At 40.0% G+C, this 24,959-nt stretch overlaps 3 protein-coding genes across 5 annotated transcripts; 2 read left to right on the top strand and 1 right to left on the bottom strand.

The window, feature by feature from the left end:
* Window positions 1–525: 525 nt before the first annotated feature.
* LOC147040058 (protein mono-ADP-ribosyltransferase PARP11-like) lies at window positions 526–3,856 on the bottom strand. Of its 3 annotated transcripts, XM_085902845.1 has the most exons (8): window positions 3,479–3,856; window positions 2,795–2,915; window positions 2,654–2,729; window positions 2,523–2,595; window positions 1,946–2,073; window positions 1,407–1,558; window positions 1,232–1,339; window positions 526–1,110 (listed from the first exon to the last, which is right to left on the bottom strand). In XM_085902845.1, exons 1-8 carry the CDS (start codon window positions 3,614–3,616, stop codon window positions 1,094–1,096), a joined length of 813 nt encoding a protein of 270 aa, XP_085758971.1. In that variant the 5' UTR covers window positions 3,617–3,856; the 3' UTR covers window positions 526–1,093. The 3 variants fall into 3 exon arrangements, with proteins under 3 accessions (XP_085758971.1, XP_085758969.1, XP_085758970.1); XM_085902843.1 differs by having other exon boundaries at window positions 526–1,339; XM_085902844.1 differs by having other exon boundaries at window positions 526–1,339; window positions 3,500–3,855.
* Window positions 3,857–5,064: 1,208 nt separating this feature from the next.
* On the top strand, window positions 5,065–16,388 carry LOC147040059 (sodium- and chloride-dependent betaine transporter-like). The gene is made up of 16 exons (XM_085902122.1): window positions 5,065–5,095; window positions 5,306–5,507; window positions 6,420–6,554; window positions 7,403–7,543; window positions 7,659–7,776; window positions 8,800–8,853; window positions 9,252–9,381; window positions 10,207–10,341; window positions 12,403–12,506; window positions 12,573–12,697; window positions 12,857–12,969; window positions 13,042–13,179; window positions 13,686–13,788; window positions 13,850–13,950; window positions 14,019–14,165; window positions 15,042–16,388. The coding sequence occupies exons 2-16, from the start codon at window positions 5,318–5,320 to the stop codon at window positions 15,192–15,194; spliced, it is 1,887 nt and encodes a 628-aa protein (XP_085758248.1). The 5' UTR covers window positions 5,065–5,095; window positions 5,306–5,317; the 3' UTR covers window positions 15,195–16,388.
* Window positions 16,389–19,526: 3,138 nt separating this feature from the next.
* On the top strand, window positions 19,527–23,038 carry LOC147040060 (sodium- and chloride-dependent GABA transporter 1-like). The gene is made up of 14 exons (XM_085902748.1): window positions 19,527–19,767; window positions 19,829–19,960; window positions 20,046–20,146; window positions 20,218–20,327; window positions 20,403–20,535; window positions 20,705–20,839; window positions 20,910–21,013; window positions 21,087–21,211; window positions 21,280–21,392; window positions 21,455–21,586; window positions 21,648–21,750; window positions 21,817–21,917; window positions 22,683–22,850; window positions 22,943–23,038. The coding sequence occupies exons 1-14, from the start codon at window positions 19,527–19,529 to the stop codon at window positions 23,036–23,038; spliced, it is 1,794 nt and encodes a 597-aa protein (XP_085758874.1).
* The last annotated feature ends 1,921 nt before the right edge of the window (window positions 23,039–24,959 follow it).

The raw sequence follows: 24,959 nt of genomic DNA on the forward strand, positions 1-24,959 counted from the left end.
TTGGGTGGGGGGGCGACTTATAACCTGTCAGTGTGTCACAGTGAAGGAAGAGCAGGAAGGCAGGAAGGTTCATGTGCCATCATAAATAATATTAGGGAGGTAAAATGGCCGACCCATCGTGAACAAATAAAGGCTTGTTTTGTATGAGTTGACTCCTTTTGTCATTGCTCATGATCAAAATTAAAGGGGGCTGGCGCGTGAACGAAGTAAGGAAAATATTTATCAGTTTCAAAGTCAAAGGGGCAGTAGTTGAGGGTGGAATAGAGTCGAATTCTTGATTTTATTTCAAGATGAAAAGCCAGCTAGCGTTTCCAACCAAGTATTTTAGGTTTAATTTTGTCATCCGGGAATTTTACTTCTCAACTTTGTCCTGTACGTAGAGCGGCAGTGAACATAATCTACTAAAATAATATATTCCGGATGTTTGTGAGCATCGCTGGCTCCCGATGAGTTTATTTTATTTTGAATGTACCATTATCTGATAAAATAAGTTAAATTCAATTTAACCAACTTCATTGACAGGTTGTATGCAAAAAGCCCACATTTATTAGTCACAGTATGTACAAATTACAGACTTCTTAACACAAATTGACTGTTTCTCTGAAACCAGACTTACACTATTGCACCACCTTGTGGTGAAATCCGTCACTTGTTCGTCTCACGAGAACCTAAAGTACACACACGCACAAAGAAATGTGACATCTTAACAAGATGATTCGAGATACCCACATATCAAAGCGACATTCCATGTTGTGATTACTCATGACAATTATTTCAGAATGGAGACCATGAGCAGGCTCCTCTGTGCAGATACATCTGCACAATAGAGCCAGTACGACTTATGAGTCAAGTTTAATTGCTGTTAGCATTTCCAACTCATTTACTCAATATCCCATTTGGACGTGCAGTGGAAAAAAAAAAAAAACATCCTCGCAGAGTTGTCATCGTCCTCATCGAAGGCACTTTTTAATATTCATGCTCTTAGGCACAGGATCGCCTCGACATCTCTTGAAGCGCTCGTCTCAATAGAACTCGATCAGGTATTCCGGGTAGATCTGGTTGCTGTCGAAGATGACGTAGATTTTCGGGTTGATCATGTCGTCCACGCAACTGTCGAAGAAATTGGTGAGGCTGGTGTCCTTGGAGGGCGGGCGACAGTAGAGCGGGTGGCCCAGCGTGTACTCGCCCACCAGCACTCGCGCCAGGAACATGCTCTTGTACGACGGCTCACCGGCAAAGATGGGCAGCGCCAGCCCGTGCCGGTGCAGGTTGCTGTTGTGCTTGCTGGTGTTGAGGCAGAACTTACTGGAGTACTTGGCGTCCCGGGCGAAGTAGCTACCTGAAAAGGAGGAAAAGGCACATTAGTGGGAAATAACAAAGCCACGCATGGACGCTTTTTTTTGCACCTTTGCCGTATACGTCGCCGTTGCTTCCTGTGAGCCGCCAATCAAAATTAAACATGCATATGGCCTGGATGTTGTTGCATCCCGTGCCGTGGAAAAGCCTTCGCTCCTCAATATCAAAAGTGCGCTTCACTTTTCTCAGCTGCATTTTCTTCCTTTGGAAAGGGGACAACAAACACATACAAATTTGATTGTATAAATACAAATAATAAATATCGCATAAAGTGTATATGTGTAGGCCAGGTAAATTAGCGTTATTGTAATCCCAAATTTCGCCACTAGGGTGTGATCAAATTTGCCTCGTTGTAATTCTACATTTAGACAGCAGAGGATGCCAAATCTTGACATGAGAGCTATCCAAATTTGCACATAGTTACACGCAACTATAGATCCAATGTACTTTTAGTTATTTCTGCTTTACGCTAAAATATAAAACCTGTAACAGCTTCGCAGAATAGTCACACATGTTAACATAAAGTGTTATGATTCATGTGTTTTGACACCACTTTCGAGGCAGAATCCCCCCCTGAGAGTCTACCAACCTGCAAAAGAATTCCCACAAATCCAAGTTCTGAATCCTCTGGATGGATTTAATGGGTCGATCCATGGTTCTTTCGTACAGCCGGGCAACTTCTTTAAACTCGTAGGTGTCTCGGCCCAACTGGACTAGCTATCACAAAAAAAGGGAAATAAAAATAAAAAACAGGGAAGGTTTTAATATTAGTAATAGGGTTTTAGGTGTATTGTTTTTAGTTAACTGAGTAAAGGAACTATTTTATTTTATATATTTAGATTTTTTATATTATTTTGTATTTTTGGTATGGCGCTGCTGTGAGTGGCAGCCTCCCAGCAGTATTCTCTCTTTTCCTCTTTATTTCCTTCTTTTCTCCTTTTTCTTTGTTTCTTTGTTCCCACCCCCGGATCAATCAATCAATCAATCAATCAATCAATCAATCAATCAATCAATCAATCAATCAATCAATCAATCAGTCAATCAATTATATTCTATTTGAGGTTTAGCTAGATATGAATATGTATTCCTAGATTATTTTGATATTGTTATCATATTGTAATTTATCGTTTTGGTGTTGTAAATGTTATATTATCACTTTATTGTACCTGATAGGGCTCGTCCGTGTTGATCCTCTCCCAGTGACACGGCACGGGCAAAGCCAGGTTGTCGCAAATAAACCTAAAGGTGAAGTCAAGGTCAAACACAAGACTAGATGACGTCAGTGCATGATACCCACCTGAAGCCGGTTGCGGAATGGAGGGAGCGCTTGATCGGCCGCTGCTTCCCAGTCGTCAAGTTGACCTGCCGCATGACTGGTAATTATAACAAACAAACCAACATGAGCGACAGCCGCGCAAACTTCTTGTCAATTTCATACCCGAGAAGTCCAGTCGGTATGTGTACTTGGCCGTGTAAAACTCCATGACGCCGCGCTGGTTCCGGTTGTAGCACTGTTCAATCTGGGCGCTGGTCACGGAGCAAGCAGCACTCGGGTCAATCTGTTGTGAGATATGTCACAATAGTCTTACTTTACATTTTGGATGACCCCATAACCCTGGATGGGGACTATTTTTGACAAAAACAAAATAGGTTTCTTTGGCAAAAACAGCTACACTTTTCCCAACATCGATACAGTGAAAGAGGTGCAGTACGGTAAAATTACTAAAATATAAAATAATACCGGAAGCTTCGGAAACTACAACAATAACTAAAAATCTCCCTTGATTGCTGTTATTTCTTCAAATATGCAAAATTATTTTAGCTATTTGATTAGTTGAATGAAAAAAAAATCGTAAAAATATTAAATAGAATTTAAAATGCATTTTTTTTTTAAAAATCTCCCTGAACCCTGAAGTGGAGTTCAACAAAATATTAGCAAAGATTTGCAGAAAACTAAAGTGGCAGGTTAATTTCGCTCAATCAATATCGGGGTATCGACACTTATATCGATCGTGTTTCGTGATTTGTTCGTAATCAGCAATGTTTTCTCATATGAGCCTACGTCACACAGTACCCGTATGTCCGTGTATAATCATAGTGCTGGGGAAAAAAAAAATCTCACGTGTGTCATCCAGTACAGTACCTCGAACATGTGCCACACCCCACACTCGGCCAGGTAGAACCAACACCAGTTGGGCTCCAAGGTGTCCATCTCCTCCACCTCCAGGGACTCATCCTCGGCCGTTCTGGTGGCTAACATTGCGCAAGTTTCAAACAATGGATGCCAAAACAACACATCGACGACCACTCGGCGCAGGCTGGGTGGGGGGGCCCGGAGGTGATTTGATTTGATCACACTGGTCTCAGTCGGGGCGAGGCATCTTGGGAGTGGAATGTCGTGACCCTCACGGCGTCAGAATTCCAGTCGCCCGCTGCCGTTTTCTAGGTTCATTCTCACGTCCTGGTTAGAATGAGAAAGCAATATACGTCACTGTCACGCGCCAATCACGTCGCCTAGATTGTAATATTTCGCCCTGATTTTGAACTGCAAGGTAAAAGTAACGCGCTACCTGTACACCCATCCGAAATTTGACCTGATTTTGTTTCCTGTTCTAAAGTAATACATCAACATCATACAGTAAATAAAATCCAAAAAGGGTTTTGGTGCCAGGCTGAATTATCTTTCCCGTATCATCTCTTCATGATGGACATTAAACACATTTATGCAATACAACTATGAGGTCCCAAGGGGTCAATAATGTAGCAAAACCATTTAAAATAAGCAGGAAAAATAAGAAAATTGTGTGTTGTGAGGTCTTACACCCCTAAACCACTAGGTGGCAAGAGAGACTAACTATTGATTTTTCCTTGCACAGCAATGGCTAAGTATCAGAACAATTTTATGCCAAAAAAAATAAAACTGTCGTGATTGGTTGAAAAGAGATGTGCACGTGTGTTTGAATCCAATACTTTAATAACATATTCAAATTAGATTTTCCTTTTAATATTTAAATAAATGATGCTTGCTAATGGGTCGATAGAAGTTCCATTCACCCATGTTTCTAGTCTTTGAAGAAACACCAAATGAAAATAAATGCAGTCGATGGCCGAGTGAACAAGACTGCAGTAAAACAGCAAATATGCGAATATTAGCGCCCTCTGGTGGTCCAAACATGTACCACACACAGGTCTCCAGATACGTATCGGCATAATCACCTCACCCATTTGTGATTCTATTCGGCACGACTGTTGCTAAAGTCCCATGTGACACTACAGCAAATCAAAAGTCTATTTGTTTGAGCTTACGCATTGAAACCAATGTGCACACTTGGAAATTTATATCACACTTCAGTTGTGCAATTGAGGATAATCATTCCGCATTTGTGGATTCTCGTTGTACGTTTGTGATTTCAGTCACGCATTTGTTGATTTATGACTGTGGTCACGGATTCTGTTTACATATCTGTTCATTGAAATACGCACTTGTAAATGGTTTTGCTTACAAGATTGGCCACATACAGACACACACACACACACACACACACACACACACACACACACACACACACACACACACACACACACACACACACACACACACACACACACACACACACATCCCTGCGTTATGCGCATCCTCCAAGGACACACCCCATTTGAGAAAACTTTTTCCCCACTCCTCAACTCTACTCCTTCATTTGTGGAGTTTTCCAACCAGGGTTCACTGCAAAATTCACTGGTGAGTTGTTTGTCTCATTTCTAGACACTATGTTTACTTTCATTACCAGTTAATTGGATTTAAAGGTTGGTAATTGTTTTTTAATTGAGCAGCAATTGGATTGAATGAAAAAAAGCAATATTAGTTTTGCAAATGAGATAAGATGACAGAACATTGTGAATGTAAAGTTGATGAGCAGCTTTATAATGTTTATTGTGTTGCATGCAATAGATTTGAGACATAATGACTGAAGAAACAACCGGAGGGAATCCCACTAGACAGTCTGATCCAAACAAAGTGGACGCCAATGAGGGGGGTCCGGCCAGGGGCAAGTGGGCCAATAAATGGGAGTTTTTGCTCTCCATGACCGGAGAGATCGTCGGCCTGGGAAACGTGTGGAGATTCCCTTATTTATGTTACAAGCATGGTGGAGGTGAGAGTTGTGTGACTGTGAGAAAGTGTGGGAGTTGGGGAATGCTGATCTTGATTCTTCTCCAAAATGGTTTCAAGATGTTGGCCCAACACAATTGTAGTTTGGTTCTAAAAAAAAAAAAAAATCTTTTCAACATATGGGTGAATTACAGCATTACAGAGACCATATAAAACTTTTTTCCCCACACATAATTTAACCCCTTCCATATGCTTTAAACAAAAATGTATTCAACCTTTTTAGTCACATTGTGCATAAAATATACAGAAATGATCTGTGAACATGCATGTGCCTTTAAAAAGCGGGGCGGAGTGAGGTGGCACGTGCTTGAGGTGTCAAAATGAATCAATCAATCGACATCGAAACGATTATCAAATAACCGTTTGACTTAAAATTGTTCAAATCCTCAGATTTTTGTCATCTTATGAAAGTAGACTGATTATCTTTTACGTTACATCAAAATGACACATTTGTAAACATCTGTGAAATGATTGTGACTCTCCTTTCCCATATGCAGAAGCATAACAGCAACAAGGTATACCAAAACCTATCTGCTGCAATTCTATGGACATTGTGCTGCTCCTTCTGTAATGCATGACTTGGCCATCTGGGGGCAGTATAATTCAGACATAGGTATAAATGGAGACAGTTAAAATTCATTAATAAGATGCTGTAATAGAGAAATATTACTTTTTAAATATTATGAGATTATTCATATGAATAAATATTACATTATTCTGTCATAAAATAATAAATAAGAATATTTGCCTAATTATTCTGTAATAAGAGAATAAATAAGAATATTTGCCTAATGCTTGTTGTGAAGTGAGATTTTATTACTACCATGCATTTTTTTTACTTGCAAGTTTAAGCAAAAATTTAATAATACTTTACATACCTTCTTTCTCCTAACAGGAGTCTTCTTCATCCCATATTTTCTGTTCCTGGCCTTTGGCGGGATCCCCATTTTTTTTCTGGAGACAGCGCTGGGTCAGTACACCAGCCAAAGCACCGTCACTGCCTGGAGAAAGATTTGCCCGATGTTTCAGGGTGAGTTAAAAATAAAAATTAATATTGGTCAAACAAGGCTAGGATTTGTTGAATAAAAAAGACGCGCAGCTGTAGTGGTAAATATTTGTGGACCTTGTGACAAACAGCTCGATTCAAAGGTTGTTTGTTCACAAGAAATGATCGTGACTAATGCAAATGCATTGGTTATTGTACTGTTCTTTGCTTCTTGGGTTTCGTCATTTGCCTTGGGGGAGTCGGGGAGGGGGTCAACCCGGAGTGACTGCCCCTTTTAGTCAGGACATGTATCATGCTTATCTCAGTCACTGGCAACCCAGTTAATATGACGTATATAGCCGTCAATGGCAGTAAAGGACTTAATTGTGTGGTTACTATGACGGTTATCCAAAATCGGTGGTTCTCAAACTTTTTATATCAAGCGTCACCTAAAAAAATACTTGGCTAAGTATTCCGACAACATGTATGCATGTTTTAATCCAATAAAGTGTTGCAATATTTAATATTTTTAGCCACTATTAAAGTATGCAAATTCAAACATTAACATTGGGATTAAATAAAGGCAATGGAAATAAAATATACGTAAGGTAAAATACATTGCACATAAAATACACCTGTAAGTTTAATTCTCCAGTTTGATTGTAGTCCACCTTCATTCAAGGTAAATTTGATTTGCACAATTCAGTAATACATTCATATGCCACTAGAGGGCAATACACTCCTAAAAATTAACTACATTACTCGTTACCTAACCATTTATAAGCTATTTTTAATGCATCAAAATGTATTTTAAGATTTACACAATTTTTGGGTGAAATTAATGTCAAATTTGCAATCGCTTTACATGTTTTAATAATCATGCATGATGATAGGCGTGGGGGTCGCCTCGCTCGTCATCGTCATCTACGCCAACATCTACTACATTGTGGTGCTGGCCTGGGTCCTCTTCTACCTCTTCAACTCCTTCCAACATCAGCTACCTTGGTCCTCATGTGATAACTGGTGGAACACCGGTGAGCGAGCGGCGAGGAGCATCTGGTTTCCATTAAGCCCGACCGGTGCTCTCCCACAGAACACCTCCCTAAATCTTCCTCGAAGATGCTCTTTATCTTTAGTCATGTCTTGCAGAAAACTGCCACGACCGCATAAGTCCCTACACCAACCCGCATCTGTTCCACCCCAATGCCAACTGGTCCTTCCTCACCAACATCAGTACCTATGACTACTTTGAAAATGCCACTGACATGTGAGTTGTTTCTTATTCTTACTTGCCTCCAGCTTGGCCTGTTCGCCAAGTTCTTTGTCTTCTGCTGGGAAAATTCCAACATAAGCAAAAAAAGATGGCTACACTATTCTTATTTGGAACAGCACCAAAGAACATACCTTTTTATTGGCGGAAGGAAGAAACATGAACCGAAACCTGATTAAAAAAAAGAACAGCAATATAAAATAAAATAAATTTAATATGCAGTGCGACCTTTGCGGCTGATTTAGCCTTAGTTTAATTTACATAGTTATTTTATAAAATGTCATTTAATATTGTTTTAGGTAACGTGATATTGAATTTGCACATTCCTAGTTGATATTTTTGTACTTTTGACATTCATGTTCTGATAAAAAAAATAAAAACCATGAAAGTACTTCAGTAGTTGTTTTCTTTAGGTGACTACTTGTTACTAAGTCACGTTAGGACAGGATGGAAAAATCCAAATTACTTCCCCCCAAAAAAAGAAGTATTTTGAATCAATACAATACAAATTTTTCTTGGAATTTAAGTTTAGAAAATTAACCCTACCAAGGTCATTATAGTTCACAAAACCTAATGAAAAAAAAAAAAATTGTAAACAAAATAAAAACAGTCCCTTTTTTAAAAAAGAAAAAAGTCGATAAAACTACATTTTATGGTGATAAAATTAGAATTCTGGCAAACATTTTTGTCAATTAATTCAATAAATAAAATAAAACTAATACTAAAACTAATAATAGCAAAAACGGTGAACTTAAAACAATCCCTATATCAAAACTAACTGAGTAAAAAATAATAATAAAAACAACCTAAAATCTACCTCTAATAAAAAATCCCAAACTATAAGACCCTGAACCTCACTACTCTTTATCATGGCATCATTCACTTGGAATGCATGAGAACCATCCACAAAATGTCCCTCTGCGGAAACATCACGCTCGTCCACCTCTGCATATTTGTAGTAATTGTTGAATCGTAGCCATCCTTGACTCACTCATTGTGTGCTTTGCTACACCTCCGCAGATCCTTCAATGAATCCTTCCTGATGTTGAAGTCCGCTGAGGAGGAATTCTGGACGTGAGAAAAAAAACAAAAACACTTACACCAACGCATACTTTCACACACATATGGACAAAGACACTATTTCTTTAAAAAGACATAATTGGCTTTTGGTGTTGGAAGGCATGTATGCCACATGTGGTCACTCATGACACAGCATTAAATGTAAACATGGATGAAAGTTGCACAACTGGCCTCACTTTTAAATATTTTGATATGATCCAGCTGTTCCCGGGGGAATGTACTGAAAACATGTGCATGTTCTTTTACAGTCTCAATCCTGTGGCACACATGTTTTGCTCATTTTGTAGGCATGTTCTGCAGCCGGCTCTGTTTATTGCAGTGTACGGAATGTTCTATTGATTGGTTGACTGATTGAAGGGCGCGTTGTTGTTTTTCTCACTCTTCCTGTGCAGCAATCGCGTGTTGAGGATGTCCGAGTTTATGTCCCTCGGCAAGGTGCACTGGGACCTGGCCCTTTGCCTGCTGCTGGCCTGGGCCATATGCTACTTCTGTATTTGGAAGGGGATTAAATCCATGGGAAAGGTGCGTTTGCAATATTTGTCACTTAGGAACATGACATTTTGTGGGTATGTCTATTATGAGTAGACCCACAAAAAAACTCTCAAGAATTCACACCTAAAAGGAAGTTTGCCATTTCGGTTTGAGGCGGCCATTTCAAAGGATCTTGGTCACTTGAAAAAAAAAAAAAAAAATAGCCCCCAAAAGCCGGTTTCACTGAGCAACTTGAAATTTGGTAGATATGTCGACCATGAGTAGACCCACCAAAAAATCTCAAGAAGCTATTCCTGAAAACATTTTAAAGACATTTTAAGAATCCTCTCCAAGATTCTTGGTGACTTGTTATGGTAGCTAATAGTTCAGCCCTCAAAACTAATTTCACTTCGAATATTTCAACTTGGTACTGTAAGTTTGCCTTTCTTCAGTAGACCCACAAAAAGGGCTCGATAAATTATTCCCAAAGAGGAAGTTTGCCAAGAGTCTATTTTCATTGCCAATTTCAAAAAGCCAACAAATTTAAACCACGTGTACCTAACACAAGGACGACATTAAATGCCCCAAACATTTTTTGTTTTTTTTATTTTTACAATGTTGCTCACATCTTTAGTTGTTAGGTTAAAATATCTGTATTTACGTAGAAATGTAAAAGAAAACCAACATATTTAGTCAATGCTTTTCCACTTCAGTCCAGTAGGTGACGACTTCCTAAAATTAACCAGATAATTCCCACTGCTTTATCACAAATCCCTAAAATTTGCTCTGCTTTCTCCACTAGTCCACAAATATACAGTAATGACATTTTTCTATGTAATGCTTTTCTATATTTATTATATATTATTTATTTTGCAGGTGGTGTACTTCACGGCGACCTTCCCATACCTGTTGCTCTTCATCCTCTTCATCCGAGGAGTGTCGCTGCCCGGTGCCGGCGAAGGCCTGAAATACTACCTCTTGCCCGACATCAGAAAGATGCGCAACCCTGAAGTAAGAAGAACATGAAAATCTGAAATGTATGGAATAATCGGAGATAGAATAATCTAGAATGACAGTCTTTAAATGCACTGGACTTGTTCACATGGTTGTGACTCATGTCAACAAAAGCATAAAACGCAGTTGTGCGCGCTTAATAGTTTGCAGCGTTTCGAATGTGCTATTTTTTTCGTAGCTTCAAGTCTTTCAGGCCTCTGTGTACTTGCACGTGTATTATAATTGTTTTAGGATCAATTTTTTTTTAAATTATGAACAAAAATAGATGTGGAATCGCATAAACGTATTTGTATTTATTTTTATGATAGAACTCATGATAAATAGTTTAGTATATGTATTTAGTAGCTATTATCATCAAAACAAGATTCTATTTTGCTGTAAGAAAATAATTTTCAGTATTCACAAATGTGCTCTTTTGTTTCTTTTATGTGTGTTTAAGTCTTATGGGATTCTGATCAACTGCTCATTTATTCATTTTTTTTTTAAATCACATCATTTTAAAGATTTTTCAACAAATTATTCCAGTGGATATTTCATTTTCAGAATTTTTATAACTTGAATTAAAAATAGAATACTGATGTAATATTTTGTATCATTAAAAACTAAATAATTCTAATAAAATAATTAAAATATATAATTAAGAATATATAGCATATTACTAATGTATATATTCTAATTTTGTCTGTAATTATTGGAATTTAAAATATGTATACGTGCATATTCAATCATTCTCTTTCTCTAGTGCTTGGAATCTTTTTTTTTAAATATTTTGTAGATTATAACTTATATTTTACCATTATAACTGTGTCAATTTTACCTTTCAGGGCCCAGTGCATCAACCATTTTGCATTTATAGAGCTTTTTCTTAAAGCCCCAAATGAGGAAAAGGGGCCCCCTTAAACCATCCAGCACATGATGTAGTCCTTCTTCCTCTTGCCTCGTTTCCGCTCCCAAGCTTTTCTCCTAAACAAGAAAAACAAACAGTGAAAGAGAAAGTGATCTGGGATTTGTCAAGCTCCTTTAAGCAGAATACCCCCCTGCGGGTTTTACGGGTACGAAAGTGTACAAAGCGTGGATGTCGTCAATATGAAGATGCATGTCTGATCCCACAGGGTGAATACCGCGTGCTGGATGGTTGAAATGCTTGAGCACAATAGGAACATGTGTTGCTAGATTTAAAGTGGAGTCTTGCTGTCTTGACAAGCAAGCGTCAGGAGGTCAGAGGTTATCGCCCGGTGGAGATTATGCCTTCTAGTTTCTTGTCAAGTCGTCAAAGATGACATTATGCAGAGCTTTGGAATTAACGTTTCTTTGATTAGGGATGTGATGCGATGTGGTTTCTTAATTTCTTTTTGCTTGTGAGAATCAAACATCTGGGCTGGATGATGTTTCCCTACTTATGCGTTTCTTTTGTCCTGAGTTGAATCAGTGGGCGCCAGGGAGGATGACTTAAAAAGAAAAAGAAAACAGGCCGGACATAACCGCTTCCTTTGTGCGAGCGAAGCCGCCGTGTGTCAGCGTATGAATTGCATCTGTTTTATTGGTGCCGGTTGCTAAAGGCAACGTTGTGTTGTTGCTCGAATAGGAGGGCCTGGTATGCGGCTGGTCTTGGAACTTTTACTAGAAAATTAAAAAAATAATACCAAATAAAACGTCACTTACATGCGGTCATTTTGTGGGCCGGCCTGCTCACGATCAGCTATTTGAAGAGATCCACTGTATAATTCATTTAAGGCACTGGTGTCAAACTCAAGGCCCAGGTGCCAGATACGGCCCGCCAAATCATTTTATGTGGCCCGCAAAGACAAATTGTGCATCAAATTTGTGTCATTACTAAAATTGCATCTTTTTTAAAAATATTTGAACACTTTTAATACCCTGATTTGGAAAAAGAGTTATTTGTCAGTTTGTTTTGTAGTTTATACTAGATATAATATGAGGCGTTCATACATTTATTTGGGTTGACAGTCATCATGCCCCAAAAAGAACCTATGACGACAATACGGCCCGGGACAAAAATAAGTTTGACACCCCTGATTAAGGTATCTCCTGGTCTAGATTTGGCTGGACGCGGGGACTCAGGTGTTTTTCTCTTACGCCGTCAGCCAAGGAGTCCTGACTTCCCTGGGAAGCTACAACAAGTACAACAACAATTGCTACAGGTACAAATGAACTGTTAGGAGCCACCTCATGTTGTGACATCACTGACCTGTGTGCGCCCACAACAGGGATTGCTTGGTGCTGTGCCTTCTGAACAGCGTCACCAGTATCTTCGCCGGCTTTGTGGTGTTCTCCATGCTGGGCTTCATGGCGTTTAACTTGGATGTATCCTTGGAGAACATCGTTCCCAGCGGTGGGTTTGATTCTGGGTCCAAGTTTGAATCTGAATAATTACTAATCTGTGTCGTGCAAGAATGGTGTCAAAGTCCCCAAAAAATTCAAATCTACTCAAGAAGGGTAAAAACATATTTGATGATGTTACTCACTGTGACTGGCTCCGTGCTTTCTCCAGGTCCAACGTTGGCCTTCATTGCCTACCCTAGAGCACTCTCAATGCTACCCGGCTCTACTTTTTGGACCGTGGTGTTCTTCTTTATGATGCTCCTCCTGGGTCTAGACACACAGGCATGTCATGCATCTCACACACTCCATCATCTTCTTAAAAATAACATAAAACTCCGCTGTTTTTCTTCACAGTTTGTGTGCGTGGAGAGTTTAGCAACGGCCATTAGCGACCTGTTCCCAAAACATATGAGGAGACCCTACGCTCGGGAGATCCTGGTTCTCGTGATTGTGGTGGTCTGCTTCCTGCTGGGCCTGCCCCTCGTCACAGAGGTACACAGCAAGTGGGGAAGCCACCTGGTGGTGAAAGAAAGAAAAGCTAACTTACACTAAAATTGTAAAATGAAATTAGTTTTGCCAGACATTTCTTTATAAAATGCACTATTTATTGTGATTATTATGTTTATACCTTATTGTGATTCATATGGGTTTGACCGCGAGTTATATTGCCATATTATGTTAATATTTGCATTAATTTCCATTACTGGTTAGTTATGAGGGTGTGCACACTTATGCAGACACATCACATGGTTGCAGTTGTTTCCCCCCCCCTTCACATTCCTTATTTATTAATTTTGTTGTGGTGAAAATACTTTTGAAATTATTCATCTGGTTCTCATTTTTATATCACAAAAAGGGGCATTTGAACAGGGGTGTGTAGACTTTTTCTATAAAGTGTGTATATGCATTTTCAGGAAGGAATTCATATTTGTATATTTTTAAAATTAGGATCATATTTGCATTCTTTTTTTTGTATTTCCTTTTGATTTTTTTTCAAGGGAGGAATCATGCTCTTCCACATAATTGACAGCTTCGGGTCAAGCGGCACCAGCCTGCTTATCATCGCCATCTTTGAGAGCATCGTCATCGGCTGGGTGTATGGTAGGTTACGGTGTTTATAATGAATACTGAGTGATTTGTATTCAACGATTCTCACTAACAGGCGCCGATCGTTTCTTGGACAACATTGAGGACATGATCGGGTACCGGCCGTTTCCCGTGCTCAAGTACTGCTGGTTGTTTGTCACGCCACTGCTCTGCTTGGTGAGCCCGTCTTCCTTAGTCACTTCCTGTTGTTGGCGTTACATTGACTGACTGACACTGAATTTCAGCTCATCATGCTGTACGACCTGGTCCAGACGCACTCGCTGATGGTGTATGACTACCAGCTGGGCAGCTGGGGCTTGGCCATTGGGTCACTGCTCATCCTCCTGCCGCTCATCTGCATACCGGTGTTCATCCTTGTCACGTTGGGCAAGGTGAGTACAGTACCGTATTTTCCGGACTATAAGGCGCACCTAAAAACCTAAAATTTTCTCAAAAGCTAACAGTGCGCCTTATAGTCCGGTGCGCCTTATATATGGACCAAATTCCTAAATTTAAACTGGCCCGAAGCGTTGTGTCATGAAATCAATCATAAGTGGCCCGCTGAAGACTATGAATCATGAATCAAAAAGACTATGGATTATTATTTTGTGATTATAAAATAATTTTTTTGCGTCTGAAGTTGAAATAAAAAGGATAAAAAAAATTATTTGGATTAAAAATCTGACATGATGCATTAATGGTGCGCCTTATAGTCTGGTGCGCCTTATATAAGGACAAAGTTTTAATATGGACCATTCATTGAAGGTGCGCCTTATAGTCCGGTGTGGCTTATAGTCCAAAAAATACGGTACTTGCAAAACTAGGATTTTTTACTTGGAGACACCCCAACATTTTTTTCAAATGAACATTTAGAATATGTTCCCAATAGGGGACTGTGGGAAATGTGGGACGAAAATACCTGTAAAATAAAAAAATACACAAAAGTTAATTATAGATGGCCAAACACCTAGGGGTCTAAGCATATGACTTGTTGATTAATCGATTAATTTTGCCAGCTCTACTTAATATATGATTTAATTAAAGTGTACCGCACATTACAAGATGATGTAAATTCTGTAAATAATGTGTGTTAAAGACTAACAAATAATTTTCTTTTGAAACAAAGAAAAGTTTATTAATCATATTTTTAGGACTAGGCTAGTCAAACTAGCCAAAACAGGTTCCCACTATTGAAATATACTGTACAGAACCCCAAAAAATCCCTACATGTTCTCATCTTCTTTCGTAAACTGTTATCCACCAATCAGACTCCCCAGTACATGACGACGCCATCTGATGATTTGCGCCAGGCCCGACCTCACAATCCCGCCCTGACCGTGTGCGGCCTCGTCGTCCAGGGGCCTGCCCGAGCCAGGATGGCGAGAGAAGACAATAAGAAAGCAGAAGTCACCGGTGTTTAAAGGCTGGATGACATCATCTTGTGTGTTTACAATTCAAGCAGGTATTCAGGGACCTATTAGTTGACCTATTTCTTATCTAACATCGTTAACATATCCTGAATCATGAACATATTGTCGCCACCATTTTGATAGGGACTCGCGAAATTCGGCAAGAAACTAAATTATGGAGGCGGCAAATGTCCTAAAATCGAGCCACTATCAATCCACATAAGTTTCATTGGACATTATCAGTTGGTGGCGGTAATCCGCCATGACGATGGTGTGCCAACTGCCAATAAGACTCGCAGAAGAAGAATGTGGCTGGACTAAATTAGATACTAATTGGATACAGTTGTGTTTTGTGCTCATATTTTCCACATTTAATCATTATGTGGTGGGCAAATATTATGATTGTTTTTACAATACTGTTATACAATACAGTTTTTTTTTCAGAAGAAAAAAAAAAAGAAAAATCACCTGGATGTTATTTTGTGGGAGGCTGGAGGAGTGATTTAATTTCCATTCATTTCAATGGGAAATGATGACTTGTTGTGTTTTTGAGAAACGAGCATCACTCAAGGTACCACACTCGTCCATGGTAGCAAAGCACTACTTTTGTTTGGATGAAGCGCCTCAATTCACTTCTACTTAGTTCCATGGCATCAAAATTGTGCCAAATCACTCTTTTCATTTTTGAGTTGTTTTGTTTTAATAATGGAGGATAGTTTCTAAAGAAATCCGCTAATGGGAGAAATTGTAAATGTTAGCATGGCGCTAAATAATTACCCCATGAGGTACGTGAGTATTTTTTTTTTTTTTATAATCTCATGTAGACACCAATTTATTATACTGTCTTTTATATATGTATTATAAACATATATAATGCTTCCAACATATAACTTTCAGCACTTCTGTCATGTCCATATTCCGTATTACATACGTTTACTGTATATAACATGTAATATAACACATCTGACTACATTCTTTTGTATTGAATGTGAGTATGCATGTGTGTGTACGGCCAAGGTCGGTCACGTGTGTGTGATGTGAAGCGGCATTCGATAAACAGATGATTCTGTTTGTTTGGTTGCCCCACAATTTGAGGAAAGACAATTAATCCTCGTTGTGTGTGCGTGTACAAATGTCGCTTGCATTACGCATACATGTGTTTGTATTGTGTGGTCAACTGTATGAACTTTTTGATTATTCCAATAAATAACGTGATTATCATGTTGCCGCTCAGCGCGTCTGTTTAGTCACGGCTCGCTTTGATGGGGTTTCCGTAGCAACGGCATCTCTGCGGCATTTGGGCTTATTAATTAGGGACTTGGCATAAACACATAGATTGGAGAGAATGATAGCACAGCAGGTAGAAGAAATGAGAACAGGGGAAATTTGAAATGTTACTGATTATAAATAGCTCTATATTTCCACTTCCTCTATGTCATAGCCACGCATCCCGATATTTCTTTTTCTAGAAATGGTGACATATTCGTTAAATAACACTTATTCCCGCAAGCCTAAAAATAAAGATAACTTTTATGTTTTCTGGGCTATTTTTTAAGTGATAAATCATTTCCAAGCAAACGATTAACTCTAATCTCAATGACAGCTAATTTGCCACATACTGTAACTAATCACTTTTTTTTTTTAATTGTTGGTTCATTTATTTATTTATTTATTTATTAAACTTTTTTTCCCCAGCAGGGACACATTGTGCAGACTTATACGTAATTCATTTCCTTGCAAATATTATACACTCATTCTATCTATATGAACGCACATGATTTCTCATTTTACACAAACATAAAGCATGCTTGATCTTTCATTTCCATAACAGAAGCCGAATGAGCCCTCTCACAATGTGCCAGCGCAGTGATGTGTGGATGAGTTTTTCAAATGACAAGATGAGATCCCATTGAAAGCACTTAATGAGGCTCCCGCTATCGTTGTCATCTCGCACCAAAATGGCTGCCGGGATTGCGGCTGTCAGAGCTGGTTTCCATCAGTGTGTTTACTAGGCCGCCGATCGATGAGACTTAATTTTGATCCCCCCGAGTGTCGCTCGCGAAGATAATCGGGGGGTGATTACGTTCTGGAGGCGCTGCCGCCGAGAACATAAATGAAAGTCAAAGTGACGATTGCCATCTTGTGATGTCATGAATTACAAACTTATTTTCATCCAGTTGACAAGTGGCACCGTTCAGCCGAAGAACATTTGGCACCGTGGGGCAACTATTTCTCGGTGTCAGACTTCCTGGCCTCTTCCCTGACATGGAGGATAAAAGGCAGCCATTAATACAAATACAATGGCGCCTTGAGATAGAAGCGACCCAACTTACTCGTCTTTAAGAAACATACTCGAACACAAACAGTGGCGAAACACACAAAGTGGCTCAAGTTGGATAGCTTGGCAACAAAATAGGCCGACGTAATTTTTTTTGTGACACCCTGACTCGGAGGCATATATTCTTTATCCTCTGCAAATAACAACTACCATTACCACAACTATGACCCTCTTCTTTATATGTATTTTACTGCCCTCATGTGGCCAAGTCAAGCACCAGAAGGAACAATTGATGCTGTTTTTTGGAAAAAATATATATTTTGGGAAGGTGCTAGAACGGATTAATGGCATCTCTATTCGTTTCAATGGGGAGAGATGATTTGAGATGTATTTTGATCAGCAAGAGTGGTCACAGGATGAATTGAACTTTCAAGACACTACATGTTGACCTGCAGCAGTAGGGACATGAAATAATCGAATAATACCATCTCTGTGTGCACTTAAAAGCCCAGGGGTGATTTTGAAAGGTTGAACTTGATTTATTTTCAATTTGAAAGGTATTTCCGAGTACATTCTGTTGGAATACCGCAAGCCATGAAAAAAAGGAAAACTTGCAAATCATGAACTTAACTGCTGCCTTCAAGGCCCTCGATAAATAATGGCACACTATCAGAAAAACTCACCTCGGGGCTCTGCTGGGAAGACTTTCAACATAATTTTTGAAACAAAATAATGTAGAAATCTTTATCCTGTAGCTTCTCAATGTCTGTTTAAACTCATTGCATTTAATGATGTTCCCATCAAAACATCTCTTTCAAACTGGCCAGAGTGGACGTTTGGCTGGTTACAGTAAATCATTTTGCTCTTCTCAAGATGAGGGCCTTTTCTATCAGGAGAAACCCATGGCAACCATTCTGGCAAGTTTCAAACCCCCCACACACACACATATACACACAATGTACCACCACTGTGCGTGTGTGTGTGTGGTCGGCATATCCCATACGGCCTCAGGCGGTCCGGGTGCTGAGCTGTAATCAAAGCAGGCACGCAGGTCGAACTTTATTAGCAGCCACTCGATAGCCGCGGCTAACAAGGACAACCAGCCAATGCGATGAAACAGCAGAAAGAGTGAGTGAGAAACGTTGGTGAGGTCTTCTCGGGAAGCGGAGAGCCTCCCATGGGCCTGAGGAGGCAGCCCAAATTGACAGGTTTTTTTTCTTTACCTTTCGGATCAAGTTGTGAAGAAGTTGATGAGGGCATCTTCCAGGTAGGCTGTTCTTCCTCTTGTCATACTGTATGTCTGAGAAAGATAAAGGCAGGCCGTTAATGAAGAGCAATAATAAAATCAAAATCTGTTATCTATTTAAAACATAGATGTTAAACTCAAGGCCCAGGGGCCAGATACGACCCGCCAACGTTATTTTATGCGGCCCGCAAAGACAAATTTTGCATCGACTTTGAGTCATTACTAAAATTACAAATTGTCTTTATCTTTTAAAAATATAGATATTGCGAGCATTTTTTTAATGCCATGGCCCTCCGAGGGAAACTGCGGCCCGTGACAAAAATGATCTGATCTAGAAGTTACTTTACTTTTGTTAATCCAAATGGATTTTACTTTTTGACCTTTTTTTTTCCTTTATTAAAGAGTCATCTAAATTTCAAATATGGATCATCCGCATCACTGCACAATGTCTTTTCATGAGCATCAATCAGCGACTACCTATAAATATTGCATCTACGTGATTGCTCATTCAGTGCAGTGATCAAATGAAAAGTAGCGACATGAACATTTTCTAGGCCAATCAATCACTGGCAAATGTTTTCCTCTCAGTGTGCCAATTTCTTGTCATCCAGAAGTGGAATACAAAATACTGGGGTTGGGTGTTTGGGTGTACTGACATAGGAATAAATCCAGTCATGGAAACGTACCCTCCCAAGTAGAGGAGCTAAACTTGGATCATCATTTCTTTGTAGCTTTTCTGCATACTCGCATCAGTCCACCAAAGAATCATAATCCAGTTTAAGAACGCCAAAGGATCCACTCTCTTAGTGGAGGTCCCACCATGGGCAAGACTGGACAGAGTACGGTAGACTTGAACTCACCGAGTGATGTCAAGCAAGCGGTTCCCTTTGAGGAAATGGAGCTTGCGGCACCACTTGCGGACCAAGAGAAGCAAAAAGAGGAGCCACCTGACCGAGGAAGCTGGAAGGGCAAGTTTGACTTCCTGCTTTCCTGCGTGGGGTACGCCATCGGTTTAGGGAATGTCTGGAGGTTCCCGTATTTGTGCGGCAAGAATGGCGGAGGTAAGTTCTTATCCATTGAGCCCCTGATTTTACCCAACTGATTCATCTGATTCCCATCAAGGAGCATTCCTGATCCCGTACTTTATGACTCTGGTGTTTGCTGGGATACCTCTCTTCCTACTGGAGACGTCCCTTGGACAGTTCACCTCAGTTGGAGGTCTCGGGGTGTGGAAGCTCATGCCGATGATGAAAGGTAAAGACTGAAGATTCCAATGACATGATAGATTCTGAGAATGGGCAAGGTAGAAACCTGCGGAATGGTTCTGGTGTGTCGGCAGGTGTTGGTCTGGCCGCAGTGGTGCTATCTTTCTGGCTCAACATCTACTACATTATCATCATAGCCTGGGCCCTCTACTACTTGTTCAACTCCTTCGGCTCGGTATGTTAGAAACAAGAATCCGCCAAGGCTTCTGTCGTTCAGATCGGGAAGTTCTGTTTCTGTGCGTGCAGGAGCTGCCCTGGCAAAACTGCGACAATCCCTGGAACACAGATAAGTGTTTCTGCAACTACAGCCTGAAGGACACCACAAACCTGACTAGTGCTGTTACAGAGTTTTGGGAGTGAGTCGAATGTCTTGTCAGACTCCTAAGGGCATTTATTGGTCTTTCAGAGAGATCATTTCTGTGTTTTTACAGGCGTAACATGCACCAGTTGTCCGGTGGTCTGGAGGAACCCGGGGAACTTCGTTGGCCCCTGGTGGGCACCCTGGCACTCGCATGGGTTCTCGTCTATTTCTCAATCTGGAAGGGAGTGGAGTGGACGGGGAAGGTGAGACTGTTTTGACTACTTAAATTGACTGATCGAAGTTGTCTGGGATTTTTATCTTTGGAGGGTCAACTTTGACAAATTACCACCACCAAGCATAAGGTAGAGAAAATGTGTTAGAACCAAATGATGGGGAGATGGAGGCTTATGTTAGACAATTTCCTCAATTTAGGTGGTGTACTTCTCAGCTACCTATCCCTACTTTATGCTCTTCATCCTGTTCTTCCGTGGGGTCACCCTCCCTGGAGCCATCGACGGCATCCGCTTCTACATCACCCCAGATTTCAATAAACTCACTCGCTCAGAGGTATAACGTGCTTGGAGTATTTATTTTTGGCATCTCCTTGGTCATAAATACTTATGTGTACATGTTCAAGGTGTGGCTGGACGCTGCCACCCAAATCTTCTTCTCCTACGGCCTAGGCCTGGGCTCGCTCATTGCACTGGGCAGCTACAATAGCTACAATAACGACGTCTACAAGTATGACCCCATCACAACCTTTTACGACGGTATTTTTTTTACACGTTGATGATTATCCTGTCGTCCATTTCAGGGACTCCATCATCGTGTGTTGCATCAACTCCTGTACCAGCATGTTTGCCGGCTTTGTCATCTTCTCTATCGTGGGCTTCATGTCGCACATCACTAAGAAGCCTGTACATGAGCTAGCAGCTTCGGGTATTCGATTGAGATGTCGGACTTGTGAAGTACAGAAAGCCAATAATTGAGTATTTTTGAAAATATAGGCCCTGGCTTGGCGTTTTTGGCATACCCCCAGGCGGTCACGCAGTTACCAATGTCATCCCTGTGGGCCATCCTCTTCTTCTCCATGCTCATGATGCTGGGTTTGGACAGCCAGGTACACGCAACACAACATGTAACAAACAGACACAGGAATGACTCTTCTTGGCATCCAATCAGTTCTGCACAGTGGAAGGTTTCATCACAGCTCTGATGGATGAGTATCCCTTAGTGTTAAGGAAGAGGAAGAAGGTTTTCATCTTGATCGTCTGCTTCGTGTCCTTCATCATCGGGTTCTCTAATATCACACAGGTACACGACATGACAAAACAATCTTGGTATTGGCTAAATTTGCCCCCTCCGTGTCTTCCAGGGTGGCCTGTATGTGTTCAAGCTGTTTGATTATTACTCAGCCAGCGGAATGTGCCTCCTTTATCTTGTCTTCTTCGAGACCGTCTCCATCGCCTGGCTTTACGGTAGGAAGCATCCAAGCCGGTTAAACCTAAGCTTTTTTTTGCGCTGACGTTGATTTAACGGTGCAGGAGCCGAGAGGTTCTACAACGACATCGAGGACATGATCGGCTACCGACCCTGCGTTTGGTGGAAGCTCTGTTGGAAGTTTTTCACGCCACTCATCTGCTTGGTAGGCGAACAGGAAATTATTTCATTGACTCGACCTCTGTGACACCAATCTGTCAGTATCATGGTGAGAATCAATACGTCTGGTATTATCGTGGTAAGAAACAGGTCAAAACGATTAAATACAGTCGTAACAGCTGTTACTATAGTTAAATCTCAGAAAACGCTCAGAATATTCAAATACTGATAACTCACTTTTCCTGTGGGTTGTTAGCCCGTTACATCATTCGAACCAAGTTAAGCGCTGGCAAGCTAATACGTTGATAATATGGTTAGCTTGCATTTAGCTCCAAGTTCAGTAGGCACATTGTGTCAAAAAATAAATTCATTGCTTTTAGCTGACAAAAAAGAACATGATTGAACTTTCACTTCTACATTAAATGTCGAACTTCACTAAGAAATTTGTAAGGCTCATAAATGAAAAATGCTGATTTGTTTAACTTGAAACCACGCTAATGGGGTTGTTAGCCTAGCCTAGCTTCTAATTTGTTATGGAAAGGCTTGGCCTTTTATATTTATGTTCAATAAAGCGTTAAATAAACAAAATAGAACAAATAGTATTGCATATAAATGTGCAAAACACAGAATTTATTGAAGGTGAATGTGAAGTAATTTTTAATTGATAGGCTAGTTTACCTAGCCTAGCCTAGCTTGTTATAGACGAACCAGACACCCCAAAGATCTAAATGGACAGTTCTGCTCATGTAATTGTAAAAAAAACAAAAAAAAACATCGCATCCCTGTATAATTCAAACAACTTTGCTTTCAGGGTGTGTTTACCTTCAGTGCTGTGGAGATGACACCCCTGACTCTGGGCAACTATGTGTACCCCGTGTGGGGCCAAACCATCGGCTGGTTCATGGCCTTGTCCTCCATGGTGCTCATCCCGGGCTATGTCGTCTACATGCTGTACACCACGCCGGGATGCATCAAGGAGGTACAGCGTCACCCTTGACCTTTCTCTCCCCACTCGGAAATGACGCAGGGAGTTAATAGAAACAATAAATATTGCTCTTTTGTGACCTTCAGCGCTGGAAGAGGATGACGACGTCACAGCAGCAAGACAAGCTATCGGGTCACGATGGGTTCATTCACACTGGGAATGTTGGTGAAGCTCTTGTCTAGCGCCTCCCTCCTCCTCTTGTGTTATCCCTAGAATAATAATCACCCTGTCAGGACAGATTTAGTGAGATTTGACACTTGGATGTAACGATTTGCTGTGACATTTTAAAGCTTTAACAAGGGAAATTTTGTCGATAACTGCGATTGTAGGCCATCATATGGTAATAAAATCTTTTTTTTTAAATATTTGTGTATCATAGCGTAGGCCATACTCTGTATTATTGATGACGAAAAAGCAATACACACGTATAATGGATTAAAACTGTTAGACACATGTAAATAAATTCATATTAAACTGAATTTGCTGAATAATGTGGAACCCAGAATGTGGTTTAAAAAAGAATGAAAATAACATGTTTTAATTTCTCAGGTGTACCTAAATAAAGTGTCACGATACTCAACCTGCTGTTTATATAACAAATACTTGAATGCATTGTAATTGAAGGCTGATGTAAAGTGCACACAATTAGTTGGATAAATATGTAAATAATATTTATATTCTTCAAAAATAAACTTCCAAAGCAAACACAAACTTGAATGATATTTAATAGCATGTTGATATACTGCAAAGACAGTTCAAGAGAGGAATTCAACCGCGGGAAGTCATGGCTCATTTCTCTCACACTCCCTTATCTTTAACTTTTTTCAATTCATTAATTCAATGTAAATTCACTAATATGATGTCATCATGTCATTCATGAAGCAGTGCACTTGTATATATGGGAGAGCCCTTTGGTCAGTGTCCTGTCATAGGTGAAAGTCAGCCACTCGTGGGACTCCCTAAATGCTACATTGGTTGCCGTGGTAACGTCCCGTACACGCACACACATATATAAAGCATCTCCCAAGAAAATTCAACAGTTAAGTTTGAGGGGGGGGGAAGAGAACCTGACATTTGCTTATTCCACTGATCACCTCACTTGACTCGGGTAATAATTCAATGCATTGTGATTTTTTTTATATGACAGAAAAATGCACCCCTTTATTCCCCATTCAAGTGCTCACACACTTAATTCAATCATGCATCAAAACATACATGCAAACCAAATTAAAATCTCGGAACAAACACTTTCTCATGTTTTTCAAGCCAATAGAAATAAATTAACAGAAGTGCTTGTTCAGGGGCATACTTAACTTATTCTTGCGATTTTATTGTACTTTGATGTGTTTAAAATATCTTGAAAAAAGCACAACTAGCTGCAATAATGCTGAAGTTTTAAACTGGATTTGCTCATGTTTCATTTCAGAACACACATTTCTTTTTTTTTTTCAAGTCCATGTGATGTTATCAGTGAATAAAAGACGGCTAGAGTTGGAAAGGAAGAAAAAAAAAAAATCGATAAATCTGCCTGATGGCTGTCAGCTGACTGGTAGGGTCTGGAAGTTAATGCTCACTTAGGGGCTTTTTTTTTTCTTTTTTTTTAGTGCATAAAATATGAGGCAGGGCATCGAGTGACTCATCGGAGAGTGAAGGTCATGTGATTATTAAGATGGTCCGTGTCCTTTCCGATATCTTTAGAATGTGATATTTACAATCCACGCTCCAGGAAAGAAGTTCAAATAATGCCCCTGTTATTATTATCAGCATTTTCTGGTTAGACAAAAGCTGTTGTTTATTCATTGTTTTTCTTGCGTTTTGGGGATAAATGTCAGGTTAGAAAGATAAGCAGGAGATAGGAGAAGACAAAATACACAGAAAATGGGGAGGTACCAAACACACACAAAGGCTTTAAAAACCAAAATTGAACGAGGAAATCCGAGATTCCCTGAAAAAGCGAAGAAGCGTCAGCATTCCCCTCGAAGAGAAACATGGCGGCCACAGTGCGTCTCAGTTTGAAAGTCTGTTGTTGGATAGAAGCAGTTTGTTTCTTGGAGAAGCAATAAATAAATAAATAAATAAATAAATAGCCAGTGTGGAAGTGTC

This window comes from Syngnathus leptorhynchus, chromosome 21 (genome assembly GCF_054491065.1).
Source record: "Syngnathus leptorhynchus isolate UIUO chromosome 21, UIUO_Slep, whole genome shotgun sequence".
In the NCBI taxonomy this organism is placed as follows: domain Eukaryota; kingdom Metazoa; phylum Chordata; class Actinopteri; order Syngnathiformes; family Syngnathidae; genus Syngnathus; species Syngnathus leptorhynchus.